Here is an 18,350-nt window from a genome sequence, read left to right as displayed (position 1 = left end):
TTGTGTTACTTGTGTGGTAGAACAGCTAAACCACTAAAAATATAAGCCTGCCGTATCTGTGAAGGATGTGGGGAATCAAGAAATATAAACAAAACAAGAAGGGGAAATGAAAATTTGCAGGTGACCGCACACGTTGACGTTTACACATATATATTGTAATTAAATACATCTTATTTCAAGCATATGAGAATAGTTCATTTTGATTATGTCCTTGGAAAGTTGAATACTACAAAAGTCAGTACACAGAAATTAACATATTTATGAGGTCATTAGAAAGTGATCTGTTTCAGAGTAAACACAATTCCAGACACTGCAAACTGTTTCTCATTATGCCTTGTGTGATTCTATTGGAAAATAAAGTTTAAAGATAAAAGATGAAAGAAAAAAAAAAAGTCAATGAAAGAGAAAACAGCAGACTATCCAAATTAACCTAAATGGCAGCTACAAGTTTTACAAATTATTGTTTGAATGTTTGCAAAGTATTGTTGTTACATCAAAGAAAACAATTTACAGTTGGTGGTAAATCTTAGCACTCATGTTTTGTAATATTTATTTATGCATTGAATAATATTGATACTGAAAATAATTGGAGGCAAATATCCTTCTTAATTACAAACTTTTGCAGCAGCAACTTTGGTTATGTAACAGTTTGTTTACTCTATTATTGTTCTGATTTCCTTGATCTGGGCATCATTCTTTGAATAATTGTTATGCTGATTCCAGCCAGAGGGAGAATTTGAAGATGTGTGCTTGTAATTCTAGATTGAAATCAACACTATATTTTGATCATTGCAGTCAACTGCAGCAGTCAGAGAGTGCTCGTGAGAGTGAAATGCAAGATTTGTCGGCACTAACTGAGGAATTCACACAACGGATCGCATCTATGGAAAAGAAACTACAAGCAGCCATGAAGGTAAGATTGATATGAATGTATGATACTCAATTAATGAGGATTTCCAAATTTAGAGTATTATACATATTTAATAGATGCTGCTACCTTGTGGCATTGTGGCCTAGGATCATGTACAACAAGTGAAGTCCAGGGATTTACAATTCTGATATGTGTATGCTACTTCTCTTTGGGGACATGCAGTGTCTACAATCCCTAGCACATTGATAGCACTTAATGTTTGTATGTAGTGTTGAAATTAGTTGGAAAATGTGAGTTCAACATAACAGAATAAATGTGATGCCTTGTATTAATTTGTTTTACCTCAGGAAAGAGATACAGCCAGGAAAGAAGTACAGCAACTTAATAAAGACATTGCCAAAAAGTAAGTACATGCTTTGTATTTCTTCTCAATTCTTTTGCCTATGTAGTTTGACAGTTTCATGTAAATAAGACTACTGTATCTTGTTTAACCCAAACCCTTCCTGATCCATCATCCAATAAAATCCACTACTTTATGCTTATGGTCATGTTTTTTATGTTGGGCACCAATTGCGTTGCATGTGTATTTTTCAAGCGAATCACATGTTTAAATTAAAGTATATATTCTGAGAGCATATACTCGGATGATTTCAGAAACGAAACAATGGGAGTCATTATACAGGGTGGCCCATAAAATATACAGGGTGTAACAAGCAAAATAAGGATGAAAATATTAATTCAGTTAGGGGTGTCACCCCGACGTACATCGATAATGTAAAAATTTGACAAATGTTTAAAATAGCTAACTTAATTGCCCACCCAGTCATATGGAACTTATGGCGGTCAAGTAATTCAAAATGTAGATACAGGGTTGTCAAAAATCTATCTATATTTATATAAATTTCTTCAAAACATACCTTATTTGGCACTGGAAAGGCAAATTTTCATGATTGAGGTATGTAACTAGATGTAAAATAAGCTCAACAATCCAATTTTGAAAGTTAAAAAAGAATTCGACAACGCGTTTTTGTAAAAATTGACTTTTTGGACCAAAATTGAGTGTGAGGGCGCTCTTTCAGATTTGTCGCAAACCTTCTATGTTTTACTAGTTTTTAGTTTACTAAAGTAAAGAGGATCACAGCCAAGGTCTGCTTAAGAAATTTGAGCCTTTTATCATGTTTTGTTTGCCCGTAGCACCCTTTTGAATGTTCCATACATTAAATCCCTATTCAAATGCATAGAGGTCAATGAACTTTATTAGTGTAGCAACAAGTAATTAGTAAATTGTAATTGTCTAATTAACAAATACTGAGGCAATGAATGCTAAACATGATATTATTTAGCCGAGATCAAGTACAGAAACAAGTAGAAAATAGAAATCCATCAATAATGTTTATTGAAGAATATGTGGCGGAGGATCACCATTGTACAGCATTGTGATCCTCCACCACATGATCCTCCATCACATGAGCCACCCCTGACTAATTAGCCTGAACGAGTTGCAGTAATTAGTACAAATGAAAATCAGAAATTTTTGTTTCAGAAATTGAAAGGCCAATGTCTAAGGTACAAAATAGTACCAGACAAGCTCATAATAAACATCAAATAAATAAACGACATACATGTAAACATGTCTTGATGAGTAAGAATGCAACAGAGCCACCCTTTTTAGGTGCCCAGTATAAAAAACATGACCTTATACATGCATCCCCCGGCGATGTGATGACGCAATCACTTAAGTCATATATGCACGGTTTCTTTTGCCGGGCCAGCAAAACACCAGGTCGCCAATTGACTGCTTGGCATATGGGGGTCAGGGAGTTGAATCCCGAGGGAAACAAATGTCTTTATTCATCTTTTCTGTTTATTTCTTCCTCCTTTCCTATCCCATTGCCAAAAAAAAAAAAAAACACAGGGAAATTAGGGTTAATCCCAAGGATAAAACAAGAAACAAGAAATTTGTTTAATCCTAGGATAAAAAAGACTTGCTTCATTTAAATTCTGCTAGAACAACTAATTCTGTTAAATTATTATTTTTTAGTTCTTCAAAGATACATACTCTCTAATGGGGAACAACCCAAAAGTTTAATGAAGTCCTTTAAATGAAAGTCCTTTTGTTAAAATGCTAACCCCTCCCCTCTAAGTGGCAAATATTGATGTGGTGGATGGGGTTGTGGAAGAGGTGCGAAAATAGGATATTGACCATGTTTATGGAAGAAACAGATTTTCTTATTTTATTATAAAATACTTTTTTTCATTCCTTTTTTGGCACGAAAAAAAAAAGATAGGACTTGCTGGATTTTCTAATAAAAAAGAATCAAAGTGCGGTACAGCTGCTGTAAAAATGAACTTACAAGTTGTAGGTTGTGAGTACTGCACTCTATATTGATTTGAAATCATTTTGAAGCAAACACTGTAAAATGTCAATATCGTACTTCAGAAAATACCAACATTTTGAAATTATATATCAAATCCTTAATAAAAGATCAACTTTGACCGATGTTTTAACTACTTTTTTTACAAACATAATCAGAGTTTTTGACCTTCTCTCCCTAACAAAAGGACTTTCGTTTATAGGACTTTTGGGTTGTTCCCTTATCTAACTACGATATATATAACTGCAATCTGTTCATGTAAACAATAGGAGTGAACAAATTATTTTACATGAATATCCTCACATTCTTTGTTTTTGTATTACCTTTATTGTAGCAATACCAGTGATCAATCCAAACAATTGCTGGAGGAGAAAGATGGGCAGATACAAGAATTGCTTGCTGAGGGTGAGAAGCTCTCCAAACAACAGTTACAAAACTCAAACATCATCAAGAAACTCAGGGTTAAAGAGAAAGACAATGAATCGCTTCTGAAATCTCAAAAGTAAGTTCAGTAGTAATTAGTGGTATTTATTTTGGTAACACAGTAGGCATACCACAGAATACATAAAACCAGAATTCAAAGACAACAAATACTTCCTTAATGTGGTGTTGATTATTCATCCAGTTTCACACATAGAAGAATAGTAGTTGGTAACTATATTATGTTCAATATATTGCATTTGGAACCACCTGACTTGTAGAAAGCTTGTAGTAGCCTGCGCCGCAGCTGACTGATGATGATGACTTTATCGGGCATCCTTGATAAGGAGATGTAGTGTGAGACAGCTGCTAGGGGAGCTGCATGGGATATAGGGGTACAGGCTGCATTTAACAAAAAAAAAGGACTTTGGTTCTATAACACACATGCTACCCAATTTAGAAGAGAGCACCTGATGAAACCATATGGTCCCAGATGCAGATGTGCATGACCATGCCGAAAGATGAGCAAATTCTCTTATTCAATACGCAAAAAACTTGCCAATGTCAACACTAGAATCTATTGTAAATCAATATTTTGTCATCCCTTAATCTTTAGGAAAGAGTTGGATGAATCCCTTGAAAGATTAAAACATCTGGAAGAAGTCTTGGATGCTAAAGAAGAGATAGAGAAACAACAGAAAGGTTAGTAATCAATGATTTATAAGTACCTTGCTAAAGTAACTTGTATATCAACATAAGTGTTTTATTTTATTTTTCATGTTTTGACATTCCTATAAAATGTAAGCAGTTTACTTTAAAGCACCAATATTTTTGCGGCACATAACTGTCATGTTTTTTAAAAAAATCATAAATTTTGCCACATGTTATTTTTGCAAAATCAACCAATTTTCTAAAATTGCCTGCGTGCAAATTTTGCTAGACTGTGTCACTCACAAAATTAGCAAAATTTTCATACAAGCAAATTTTGCATGCTGGAAATCGGGAAATTTTGTCTGAAGAGGAAGACAGAAATTTTACATTTCAAAAATGTATCAAATGAATAATATCTGACCTGACAATGTCTTAGTAATATTATTATTCTACAAGTAATTTTTTTCTCCTCCATACAGACTCTATAAAGAAGTTAAACACAGCTGTTGAGCAACAAGACAAAGAGTTGAACTATACCAGAAGTGAAATGGAGAGGACGCTAAAGAAAAGGCTCGTAGTGTACAGAATGCTCTAGATGGATCTTACAAGTAAGTAACGAAAAATAGAGTAATTGTTCCAGTTAAAGTAGCAAAAAATATGATGTGTAAGAAGTTGGGAGGTGAGCTGAGAGCTGGAATGTTTAGGAAGACTATTTCTTAACAGAAATGGCCAAATCTCACATTCTTCATAGATTAAGGGTGTAGGAAACCTGAAATGCTTATATGAAAGAGACATCAAAACATCTTGTTTTATGCTTCTGTTTTCAATCATGTTGTCAATTTGAAACAAACAAGGTGTAAAAGGTTGAGCTGGTGTGACATAATTTGCGAAGTGTCACATTCTTCACAGATTTAGGGTACATGGTGTCCTTCTAAAAAAAGTTGATCAAATATATTTTGGTATGTAAAGAAACCTTTAATAAACCGAACAAAATATTTCAATTGGCTCACAACTTTTGAAGATATGCTCTTTTTAAGAAATGTAGCTAATTGTTTTGGCAGGTAACTTGCATATTTTGTGATTTTATCTTTTTTTTTTAAAGCTTACCGGTATTTCTAAACATTCAGTTGATTCTGACATTAAATTTGTGAGTTGCACATAAATGACCCATAGGCTATACTGTGTTGTAATTACAGGCTGGCAACAGCCCCAAAACCCAAATTTTCTGATATATCTTTGTCAAACGACTAAATCAGCAAAAAACAAAATCATTGTGCAGTTTCTGATGTTATATAAATCTCAATTTTTTTTGGAGTAAGTTGAGGGGATGTGGCTGTGGATCACGAAGTGCCTCTTTAATGATAACCCAGTATTACCCCCTTTTCTTTGCTTATAACAGGGAGATTGCAGAGCTCCACAAGAAATTAGCAGCTAAGGACAGTAGAGCACAGGAGACAGCATTAAGTGTAGAAATGAATGCCAAAGAAGAGTTACGACTAGCCTTGGAAAGATCTCAACAAGAGGCAAGGAGGGGTCATGAAGGTCTGCTTTTACAGGTAAGAGGCTTTATGTAATATTCACAAGAACAAACATATTATGACGATTATAGCTCAACCCTACTGAAAAAGGTTTAAATTTACTCAACTATGGGCACTTTCAGATGTTATCAGTATTCACCTGTGTTGTTGCTTACTTGACACAAGGCCTAAGATTTACTTTTGATAGGAATAAAGTAAATTTGTTAATACTTACGTGGTCCGGGTACACGAGGGTGATGATCCTTCACCTTCTACGTGCCAATGACAAATGGGTCAGCTGTCATGTTGTCATGACCATTGATCAGCCAATCATTGTGATTGTTTATCACTTCTGTGTTTACACTCATGTATGCTCGACGCACAGCACATACCATCAACATTCCTGAGACCCCATGTTAAACAATTAGACCAAAACTTGGTCTGTAATTAATTGATCACCTGTGTTTTTAATTCCAAAAAGTCTGTGTTCAGATATCCACCCCTACATGTAATACATTATTATAAAGAAACAGCAAAAGGCAGCACTTGTACAATTGTCATTTATTATATGAGAGATATATCTTTCATAAGTCAAAACTATTATTTGATTTTCAGGTTAGTGATCTGCAGATGACCTTGGGTCGTTCAGAACAACAGTACGGAAGGAAAGAAGAAACACTTAGGCAAGAAATTTCTGATCTTCAAATGAGGTTACAAGAAGCTGAATCACGCAATCAAGAGTTAACTCAAAGTGTTACAGCAGGTAAGACACCGGCAAGGCACACTCAAATGTAAAAACATCATATCCACAAAGAAAGAAATCACAGAAGTAGGGACCAAAAGCATATGTGACCGACTGACCGTCCATCACAAACCACTCGTAAAATTGGCAAATTGTATTCTGAGTTACAGTGCAAAATGTGCATAAAGGTTATATACGTATGTACCTTGATTTGGTGCGACATGTCTTATTGCTGAAGAGGATAATAAGCTAAACCTATGTATAGAATTCATAAATACCTCTAGTCTTTGTTTGCTTTGGCTAAATCCTGTTCGAGTGGTGGGATAACCAACAATTAACAATAAGAGGACATTCCTGAACCTCGTTGACTTGGAGATGAATTGAAGTGACCACCAATTATGACTGTTTGATATTTATTACCAGCAATGTGGAAAAATAGAAATATGTAGCATCAAAATAAGGTACCTTTTGCTGAAGGAGCAAAGTTCAACTAACCATAACTCCGCTTCTGGATATCTTTTAAAGTCAAATGATATATCATTTTGAAGCTTATGATATATATTTTTTAAATACAAAATAAAACAAAATTGACCGGAGGCCGACTTTACAAGCGTTTCGTCGTGGACGGTCACATATAGCATTTTTGTAGTCGGACACTTCAGTATAATATCCAAGTGTCCTGATAGAAAGACAACTCATAGAATTCAATTTGTAAAGTTATGAATAGTATTCAATGTGTTGTAAAGTTCCATTTATCAAATACTAATGCCAACTATGATTAACTCTACAGCTACCCGTCCACTGCTGCGTCAAATTGAAAATCTCCAATCCAATTTCAATGCCCAGTCATCAACATGGGAACAGGTTGAACGTAGCCTCACAGAACGCCTTGCAGACAGCCAAAGCCAGCTAGCCTCTGCTACTGAGAAGGAGCGTATGGTGACAGAAAGTGCCCTTGAGGCTGGGTCCAAGTTAGCCTCATTAGAATCTCAGCTTGCTTTGATGAGACAGGAGAAGTCACGACTAGCAGCAGCTTTGGAGATGGAGAAGGCAAAAGTAGAATCTTTGGAAGAAAATAAACACAGGTACATATGTAGTATGGAAGGGTCAAATGTGAATGTATAAGAAGTCATGAAAAGTTAAAAAGAATGATTATAAGATTTTTGTATAGCACTAAGTTGGGACTAGTTGATAAGTGATTATACATTGTAGCCATTATTATTTTCATTAACTTCATATGAAGTTATCCTTCATTCTGTGTAAATTATATCTCTTTGATATTCCCTATATATTATTTTTTTCAGGGAGCTTGCTCAAGCTGATAGCCAGCGGCAAACCTATCTAAAAGCTCTAGAAGATAGCCAAAGAGAAAAAGGTGCATTGGAAAGACAGCTGGAAACTGAGAAGATGCAGGTAGAATCAGAAAGAAAGAAATTAATGCTAGCACAAGAGGCATTGAATGACAAGGTAGGTAGTGCAGTGGTCACACTAATGCCATCGCAAGTGGTCTGACTTTGAAGAAATGGAGTTGCATTCTGAAGAATAGTTGGAAACCTTTGGTTTAGATAATTACCCCTGAGTGCTAATATGTGTTAGTATAACATGGGGATGAAATTCTAATGCAATGTCATATGATCTGAGTGATTCACTACAAGACTTCAAACTGAATCTTTAGCTTCCTCGGTAACCTGGGTGGAAAGGGCCATGTGAGATTTTGGGCTGTAGCCAAGTGGACATTACATTGGGATTTCTGTTGTATGGACCCACAATTTTGCAAAGCCTGTAGGACAATGTCACTTTACTCCACATGTCAAGGCAAACTTCAAACTAATGAAGTTTATATTAAAGCAATAATGATATGGGATGTAGTAACCTAGTAGTTTTGGCTCACCAATACATAAGTTGTGATATTAAACCATCATAGGCTATGCACATTATTTATTCCTTCACTCAAGTAGGCCAAGGCAGAAAAATGTTTCACCCTTGAACAGGATTTGAATCTGGGACCACTTTATATCCCACTTGGGGAGTTGTGTGCTTATGCAATGTAATATGTGAAGTTGACAAAGTGCAGAAGTAAATAATTGAGTGTTCATTGATTTTGTGTTTGTATAATAGGAGAGAAGACTACAGCAACAGCAGCAGCAAATTGAAGACAGCAGTAGCTCACATAGTCCCATCTCAAGGTCCAGTACACCAACTCTACATAGTAATCATAGCGCTCCTATTACACCACTAACTAGTACACCAATGCCAACACAGGTAGGTAGCTAGTATACTGTAAAATATTTAATAAAACAAATAACTTTAATATTCTTGTCCAGTGGTCTTGGGCAAATAATAATACAACAGAATGTAGTATAACCTGGGCTTGATAATTCTAACACCTTTTCTCTTCCTTCATCTACAAAGAACTGCAGTTACCTGTAATATGTTGTACCTGTAATATGTTGTACCTTATTTATCCTTAGGGTGATATACTTGAAAGGACCATGTCTTGGTCTGTTAGTGGGACATCTGTATATGAGAGCATAGCAGGTGGATCAGCGTCATCTATTATGGAAAACTTGCAAGCTCAACTCAAACAAAGAGAAGGAGAAATTGCCCAACTACAGGTATGTCATATTGCATAATATCACTCTTGTCTAGCCTCTTGTGTGATGGTTTTGACCACAACAGTGCTGCACTGTAGTATGTATGCAGCAGGCCATGCACTGACTCGCCGATTATGGGGTGGACCCCAAAATGTTAGTGTGTCATTGCAAAACATGGTGTTTGTTATGTTTATGACAAGGTGTATTTCCTAGCATAAATAGTATTTTAAGTAACAGAATTTATGCATGGATGATGTAAAACAAATGTTAACTGTGTATTTTTGTAATGGTTGAAATATTCACACTGTGAAAGCTGTATTGTTCCATTCCACTTGCCATAATGGAACAACCCATCTTTCACCTTGTGATTATATTTCGACCATCCCACTCATATAGACAGTTAATATTTGTATACTAATGCAGAGTAACACTCAGGAAATAATACTCCAGGCGCTAAATATATGTGGTAGATAAAGCATGCATATCAATGGTGTAAGAAACACAACACACACTTTGTAAGAAGAACCATGTGTTGAGGCAGGGTCTTAGCTAGCCACCCGTCTGGCCGTCATTTTAGATGGTCAGTTTGCTTCTGGGACGGGCAAAATTAATGCCTTTGACAGATGCTATATCATAAATTGTATGTTTTGAGAAGCTAATTGACCTTTTTAGTAGACCGGGTTTGTAGAACAAGCCCATATCAGTACATATTTGAACTCTCTGAATCCCCAATGGGCTATAGATGTCTGGTAAATGTTTTAAAGGTCAAATTAGGACAGGCAATTTTGTTCCAATGACGGGCAACCCTTAATTTCTAGCTAAGACCCTGTGTTGAGGTGACCATACATAGAGTCAATTGATTGATTGAATTATAGATAGTACCCCAACTACACTGCTTTTACATAACAGTCAGGATTTGTATGTTGACAGGTAATCTTAGAGACATTAGGATCATTTCATTGATTCCTATCAAGATGATTTAACATATCATTTCTAATTTAACTTTTATATCTTTAACTTATCCTCATTTTAGGGTGAAATCCAGCAGTTGGAGCGTACACGTGCCTCGATGGCTGAGGAGATAGTAAAAATGTCCAACACATGTGAGTCTATGGAGGAGCAAGTCAAAGAGATCCCTGAACTAAGGAAAATTGCCAAGGTAACATAATGTGTCATAAATATTACTCTGAATACTAAAATTCCTACCAGTGATAATGATATGTGGGCTTGTGGCAGGTTGAAACATAGCATAGGCTCACTGTTGTTTTCAGAGAAATTGCATATTAAAAATGTCTTAAGAGCTAAAGTGCTTTAAGTTATGTAATTGTTTTGCTCTCTACAAATTTGTACCAGGGCTACACACTTAAGGAAACATTGACTTTGAAAACTTTGTTGTGTTAACCGTAACCGTACCAAACATCAAAAATCAACATTTCACAAAGCATATGCATGGGCAGGTATCCCACGTGATGCGATTGTGTCATCATGCGAACAGTCATATGGTCACGGAAAGCTCGGCCGGCAAAGCAAGGTAGGCCTGTGCACGTGTCTGGCACCCGATTGGTCGGTGGTTCAAAACCACACCTTTTATCTTCTTTTCTTTCTTTACCGTAGGAGATTGAACATCGCTACAATGCTGTGCTACAAATGTATGGAGAGAAAGCAGAGGAGGTGCAAGAACTTAAGCTTGATCTTCAGGATGTCAAGGAAATGTACAGACAACAGGTGAGATAAGAACTTGACAAATTATAGATTATATAAATACTGCTATCTTAAGGGCTGGGGTATGAACGTTTGGACAGTATTTATTGTGGGACATTAGAGCACACCAGACATATCGAATTGCATTCTGCATACGAAGAATGTCCTTCTGATATTTTGATTTTTTGAAATTCGCAATGTAATACACATTTTATGGCAAATAATTAAAAATTGATATTTTTTATATTTAACAGTACTCAAAGTAAACTTTATAAATCTGATGATTTCTACCTATAGTGTATGTAGGCGAGATGAAAAGCCAACAATTAATTGTAAATTTTGACCTTTCGTATTGAAGATATGAATTTTTTTCCCAAAACACCAACAAAAATTAGGTCTTTTTGGGGAAAAAATCCATATCTTCAATATGAAAGGTCAAAATTTTCAATTGATCGTCGGCTTTTCCTCCCAGCTACGTACACTTTTAGAATATATCATTAGATTTATAAAATTTTCTTCGAGGACTGTTATATATCAAAAATGTGAAAAATATCAAATTTTAATAATTAGTCATAAAATTTATATTATATCGTGAATTTCAAAAAATGAAAATTATTTGATATCAGAAACACATTCTTCATATTCAGAATGCAATTCGATATGTCTGATGTGCTCTCATGGCCCACAAAAAATACTGTCGAAACGCTCATTCCAGATCCCTTAAGTAAACCTTCATCAATCATGAAACTAATGTAAAATGCATTAAAGACCAGTGTGGTACAGTGGTAAAGGTCTTTGCAGGCCTCAAAATTAATTGGTACTATTCTAACAATTTCCAATTTTTCTGCCAATTATATTTTGCACCTGTTTGAACTGATTGCTTTCAATTTAAAACAAGCCAACATGTCATCTTAAGTGCCTAGTGTGAATGGCACTGGCTACACATATTTAATTGTATAATTCTCTTCTTCTTTACACAGATTGAAGACCTCATCAGAAGATCTTGAGATGTGCTGTAATATTTCTTACTGAGGATGGCATCACCATCCCACCTATATTGTGCAATTATGTATTATAGATATTTATATATTCAGCATTCCAGCTCATGCAATTGACGCTCACAACTAAGTTGGGAAAACAAACAAATAACTGAATGCATGTTATCTATAGAGGTTGTGCATATGATGTATCATACCGTAAATATGGCGGACTACTCAACTGCATTCAACAAAAGCATGATTGCAATCTACCGCGACAGTTTGTTTCACACACATAACAAATGCACTATGATCAAATAGGTTGATGACAACATTTGATTGAATGGACTGCACTGCGCTATGATTACGGTGAAGGACCCCGGTTCAAATCCTTTGTTTGGAGCCAATCAATAATTTCATGCACAACCTCTATCCATGTGGACAAAATATATAGATCTGGCTCACTGATCTTAGGCTTATTGAGCTACATCAATTACTATATTATGATATGATGTTGGACCTTGGATAAAATGTGATACTACAGCCATCATAGTAACACACCTGTAAGGCCATATATATATATACATGTTTGGGTCTTCTATGTCACTGTATTTCATAGAAGCATTAAGAATTATCTTGAAATACATTCCTCTCATTAATATGGATATCAAAATCTCCCCACAATTCCAGCCAACTGATGTAGTCCAGCGAGGTTGTGATTGGTTTATTGACTAATCATGTCTTATATATTCCCACTAAGTGCCAATATTGGAGCATGCTGAAGATTTCTGCACTAGAATCTGCAAAGGTAGTTAAGTGTAAGTAAACATAGACATTATGTTTATTTATTGCCACTGTAAGACTGCATGGTGCAAGTTTGTATCTATTCTTCTGTCATAAAGGATAATGAGTAAGGTATTGACATATAACATGTAATAGCAGCATTGGTTAAGTACGAATTTTTAAATATTTTAAAATTCAAACAATGAGCTGATAAGGTTAATTGAGATAAGCATCAAGTGATTAAAGTGTTATACTTTGAGTGTAGCACATGCTACCACATCCACATTTGCCAACTGTGTCAGTGTATTAAGGGCTGGGGTATGAACGTTTGGACAGTATTTATTTTGGGACATTAGAGCACATCAGACATATCGAATTGCATTCTAAATACGAAGAATGTCATTCTGATATCAAATATTTTTGAATTTTTGAAATTCGCAATTTAATATACATTTTATGGCAAATCATTAAAAATTGATATTTTTGATATTTAACAGTACTTGAAGTAAACTTTATAAATCTGATGATTTATACTTAAATTGTATGTAGGTGGGTTGAAAAGCCGACGATCAATTGAAAATTTTGACCTTTCGTATTGAAGATATGGATTTTTTTTCCCAAAACACCAAAAACAAATAGGTCTTTTTGGGAAAAAATCCATATCTTCAATATGAAAGGTCAAAATTTTCAATTGACCGTCGGCTTTTCCTCCCTGCTACATACACTTTAAGAATATATCATTAGATTTATATAATTTACTTCGAGGACTGTTATATATCAAAATTCGAAAAAAATATCAAATTTTTATAATTTGTCATAAAATTTGTATTATATCGTGATTTTCAAAAATGAAAATTATTTGATATCAGAAAGACATGCTTCGTATTCAGAATACAATTCGATAGGTCTGAGGTGCTCTCATGTACCACAAAAAATACTGTCGAAACGCAATAAACGCTCATTTTAGATCCCTTAATACTGACATACTTAATACACTGACACACTGAGCAGTTGTCTTGGAAGGACCAAAATGTGGAAATCATATTACAGTGGAAACTCGTTAATACGAGATCGCCTGGGTCGGCATGTTTAGCTCGTATTAAGCGGAGTTCGTTTTAAAAGTCAGGTACAAAATATGTGTCGGAAGACTGCATGTGTTTAAGCCTAATGTCGGCTCAGTGGGCTGTACAAGCAAAACTTCACTGGTCGAGTCTGCATAGCCGTCTTCATTATTTTATACTAGATTTGCAGCCTCCGAGCAATGTCACAGTTCGAAATTCCCTCAATCGGTATGATAGGCTAATAATTGTTTTTGATTTTCGGTAAGAGGCATTTTTCTCACTGCTTTCTGATGAAATTCAGATGATTTTCTCAGGCTGATTATCGTAAACAAATAAAACAATTATACGGCGATATCGGGATTTCCCCTACTTCCAGCAGCTAGTAAACTTGAAGGGTTTCCCACTTTCGATCCAAGGGCGGACTTCCGCGTTTGCGATTGGATAGTCTGATATGTCGTCAGCAATAATTGGCCTTATATGGCAAATTTCGTCATGACTTGATTTTCATTTGCCGCTGAAGTGATGTCTCGGGCGAGTATTTTGTCAACTTCTCACATGATTTACATCATAAATTCACCTTGGGAAATTAGCTCGTTTTATCCATCATAAAAACAATAGAAAACAAAAGCTTTGACTGACAGCAAGTGCTCGTATTATGCGGATTTCGTGCTATTTACCTCGTACTAAGCAGTTTATTTTGTACAGTAAATAATAGGGGAAAATCGGGACCACGAGTTTCTGTTCGTAGTAAGCGGTTTCTCGCATTAAGCGATCTCGTATTAACAAGTTTCCACTGTATAATCACATTGTGAAGGGACTTAATATTGGCAGGATTCTACTTGTCATGAGAGTGCATGAATATTTTGACATTTCACATTGAAGTATCAAACATTGATGGTAATGTTGTTCAGATTATTATATCAAAAACACAGCAAGATTTGCTCTTGGTAAACATGCATCTGAATATAACAGGTTTATGTCCAAGAAAGAGTTGTCAGTTTTGTTACTGGCATCTTACCAGTTGCTCTGTTAAATTTTAAACACTTTTTTAGATCATATTGTATTGCATATTTGCTTAAAGAAGTAACACTCTTATTGCATGCCAAAACTAATGATTAGTTTCATGATGAGGGAGATAAGTTGTGAAATAGATTATCCTCTTAAAGAGACAATTTTCACATCCTGGTATATAATTGTTTCACTAGATAATTTGTATTTTCAGTAATGAAATGTTAACTTGGGAAGTGTGCAAATAACCACACAAAAAAACCACACCACATAGTGATGTCATCAGGCAAAGTGAGTCTGTTGTGACAACTGCTTTTTAGGTATATCTACAAGAAGTTCTTGCAGATTCTCTGTTCAGTCTTTGACAGGCTCTATCTCAGAATCGCTGTTTCAGTTTTGATGCAGATGTAAACATTTGCAGTGATTGATATTGTAGAGAATTTGAAATTCAGTGTGGTGGACATAGACTCATTCTGCTTGGTCACATCACAATTACAGCAGTGCAGATTTTTAAATGGTAATAATGTTCACCCAAATCCCTTTATGACATGGAGCTCATATGTATATTGAACTGAGCAACAACTGTACTTTAAATGAAGAGGTTAGACTAGTAGAATCCAGACTCTGCCATGTTTGTATGTCACCTGTACAATATTTTCCAGCCTTTGACCAAAACTGCTTGAAGTACACTAATTTGTTATCCATGTGTGACAATCCAATATGGTGGATTTCCCATAACATTTTATGCATGGGACTGTATCACTGTATCGAGTCTGGACTCTCCCAGTCAAACTTCTTTGGTTAAATCACGCAATGAAAATGTTGTACAAAACCTTGGTGCCTTGGAATGCAAAATATGTTATCATCAATGTCAGTAGATATATCTCTCTATTCTATTATCCTTGTGTAGATAAAATATTAACAAACTGAAATTGTAAAATCTTATTTTTGTTATTAATACAGTATGGTGCAGTAAGTATTATATAATTTACACTTAAGGAGAGATGTGAAAAAATATTGATCTTATTATTTTCATACTACGTTTTATGTTTCACTTTGTTTTTCCTTAAACTTTTCAAGGAAGAAAAAAATTAGGAAAGGTTTTTATAAAGCTCTATGAATTATTAGGGTGGTAACATGCATGAAATGGGTACATTTAAATTTGATAGACATGAGCACCTTTTATGTATGAAGTGGAAAAAACTCAGATGAAGAGCTTCTCAAATGGGAGAAGCTAGTTTGGTAAAAGTAGCAAAAGCTTCAAGAAGGCTTGTTAATCGGCGCCTACTTGCTGTAGAAGTGACATAGTTAATCGGATTAACTACCATAGCAATAGAGTAATACAATTTTGACTATATTGCCCTGCACTACAACGTTCACTTGGTACCTACATGTATGCATTGAACTATAGCTGTCAAAGAACAGGGATAAAGACCTGTATAGTGAGTCTATAGAATATGTATATTATGCTGATCACTCGCACCTGTTAGAGTGCAATCTGCTTGTAGTACAGGGCAATCTATTCAAAAATTGTATTCGTCTATTGCTATGGCAGTTAATCCGATTATGACCTCACTTTTACGGTGAACTGAGAAACAAACTTTCTTGAAGGACATAGGTAGAGTTAGCTGAAAGCTAGTTTATATGCAGGTATTTATTGTGTGTTTATTTTTGATAAGTGATATTTGTAACGGCACCTTTTTTGCATGCCTTTGATTATAATAATTACCGTAATATATTAATGATAATTTAATATATATCAAATATTGTGTAAATTGGGAATAAAATTAGCATATTTAAATACAATGCAACGTACTGGAAATGATCTTACTCAAAATATAGAATATTGTTAATTAAGGTTGGTGTTAACCTTGGAATTATGGAAATCTTAAGGCCTCATTACTGCTAAATTGTTGGTCTAAAATATATTGAAGTGTACATATTTAGAATGGCAACAATTTGACGAATCCAACTGTGATGTCAGATTTACGTAAAAATGATCGATTTTGGAGAAAATCATACAAACACATGATTTTGACCCAAATTTGATTGGACAAATTTTCACCAATTATTGATGCATATTTGTAAGAGTTGGTAAGGAAAAATATATTTGTGTCTGTCATGTGATTGGAGATAGGTAATCGCTGTTATAGGTATAATTAACTCATCACTAAATGCATAAATAGACTAACACAGCCAGTAGGCCATACGTTCATTACATTGACAATCCAAAATGGCAGTTGCCCACAACATATATGCTGCATGGAGTATTAAGTTACGAGAAACTGCCAAAAAAACCACATTTAGGCACTGTTGTCTAGGTATGATATTTACATTTTATTTCGCTGTAAGTTATGATGTCAGTGCATGATGGTTGCACTGCAAGCATTTAAACAAACTGTGGATGTGTATACTCTCCGGGGGTTATTCTGCTCTATACTGTGCAAACACTGCTGGTTGGAGGTTATCACACACTGGTCAGCATGATGCGACGGCTTAAAATCTTGAAGTGAGCTCTTATGACTAGTTCATTAATGTTCAGATCATTCAATTTGGTCTTAAAAATTTCAACTTAAAAAACTGTTAGTTCAGTGTATACCTCTGGAGGTAGTTTGGTGTGCACCTATCTCACTCTCAAGCTTTAGGTTAAACAGTATAGGTTGACCATCCCAATAATGTTTCACTAGGTGGTGCATGATTAGTCAAAGCACTTTAAGTGTGTGATTTTACTTATACCATTTCACCTTTATGTGGCAGTGACATCAGTGCGCATTTCATTAGGCGAGTGAAACAGCTATTGACTTCACGGCCACATCAAGGTGACAAAATGGTCTAGTTAATTTATTGAATGGGAGGCAGTGGAATAGCGAGATGGTTGACATGGTTCACAGCATTTGCCTGCATAACTGAAATTTTATTGGCAAGGTCCAAAAAAATAAACAAGTTCATGTCACTATAAGATCATAGATTTGTATGGCTATCCAGTCTCATATTTTTATTTGTTCCTTTGTGTTTTTTTAATAACTTTGATTATCTATTTTTCAGGCTACTGTAATGATTCTTTTTCACTTCACTATGCTGATCATGTATATAGTTGTACACAAGAGAATAATGACGTAAATAATAAAATATTTAATATGAATGATAACACACAAATTTGTGCATTTTCATTAGTATGTGTATGGGTGTGTGTGGGTGTTGTGTACTACTATTTTTAGGGGGGAAGGGGAAGATTTCATGGTTGGGGATTCTCTGCCAACTGGGTGATACCATAGAAGTGGCTCTATTCAGTATCAAAGTTACATAATGTTACTATGTCAACCGGATCACATGCTTTAGTAATGAACCACAATCAAAACAATCGCCACACAACGTATATGGCACTCAAAGGCATACCAAAGTGGCCTGTCGAGTGCAGATCCTTCGGAACACGCTTTTCAATACGGAATAAATGCTAACTTCATTGTGACATCATCCAAGCAGCAAAGTTCATTTCCCATTGAAAAAGCGTTATCCGACGGATCTGCAGTCGACCATTTGGCAAAATAAGCGTGATCCAGTAACCAAGAGAATTACATAACCACTTCGATGCTGAATAGAGACTAGGCCTATATACTTAGCAACTTCTTGGACTATACTGCCTATAGTGT

The 18,350-nt window shown here is 35.2% G+C and overlaps 1 protein-coding gene across 1 annotated transcript in view; it reads left to right on the top strand.

Moving 5' to 3' along the window:
• LOC140150073 (uncharacterized) overlaps positions 1-12,996 on the top strand; it is a 34,245-nt gene extending 21,249 nt beyond the window's left edge. The window contains 15 exon segments of the mRNA XM_072172078.1: positions 796-913; positions 1,219-1,274; positions 3,581-3,748; positions 4,283-4,368; positions 4,797-4,867; positions 4,870-4,925; positions 5,717-5,873; positions 6,450-6,597; positions 7,367-7,661; positions 7,881-8,043; positions 8,695-8,838; positions 9,048-9,191; positions 10,204-10,329; positions 10,785-10,895; positions 11,852-12,996. Of these exon segments, the coding sequence (XP_072028179.1) occupies positions 796-913; positions 1,219-1,274; positions 3,581-3,748; positions 4,283-4,368; positions 4,797-4,867; positions 4,870-4,925; positions 5,717-5,873; positions 6,450-6,597; positions 7,367-7,661; positions 7,881-8,043; positions 8,695-8,838; positions 9,048-9,191; positions 10,204-10,329; positions 10,785-10,895; positions 11,852-11,878 (1,870 nt within the window). The 3' untranslated portion in view covers positions 11,879-12,996.
• Positions 12,997-18,350: the final 5,354 nt, after the last annotated feature.

The sequence above is a fragment of the Amphiura filiformis genome, chromosome 1 (assembly GCF_039555335.1).
Source record: "Amphiura filiformis chromosome 1, Afil_fr2py, whole genome shotgun sequence".
Classification (NCBI taxonomy): Eukaryota; Metazoa; Echinodermata; class Ophiuroidea; order Amphilepidida; family Amphiuridae; genus Amphiura; species Amphiura filiformis.
This window is presented reverse-complemented; position numbering and strand designations above follow the sequence as displayed.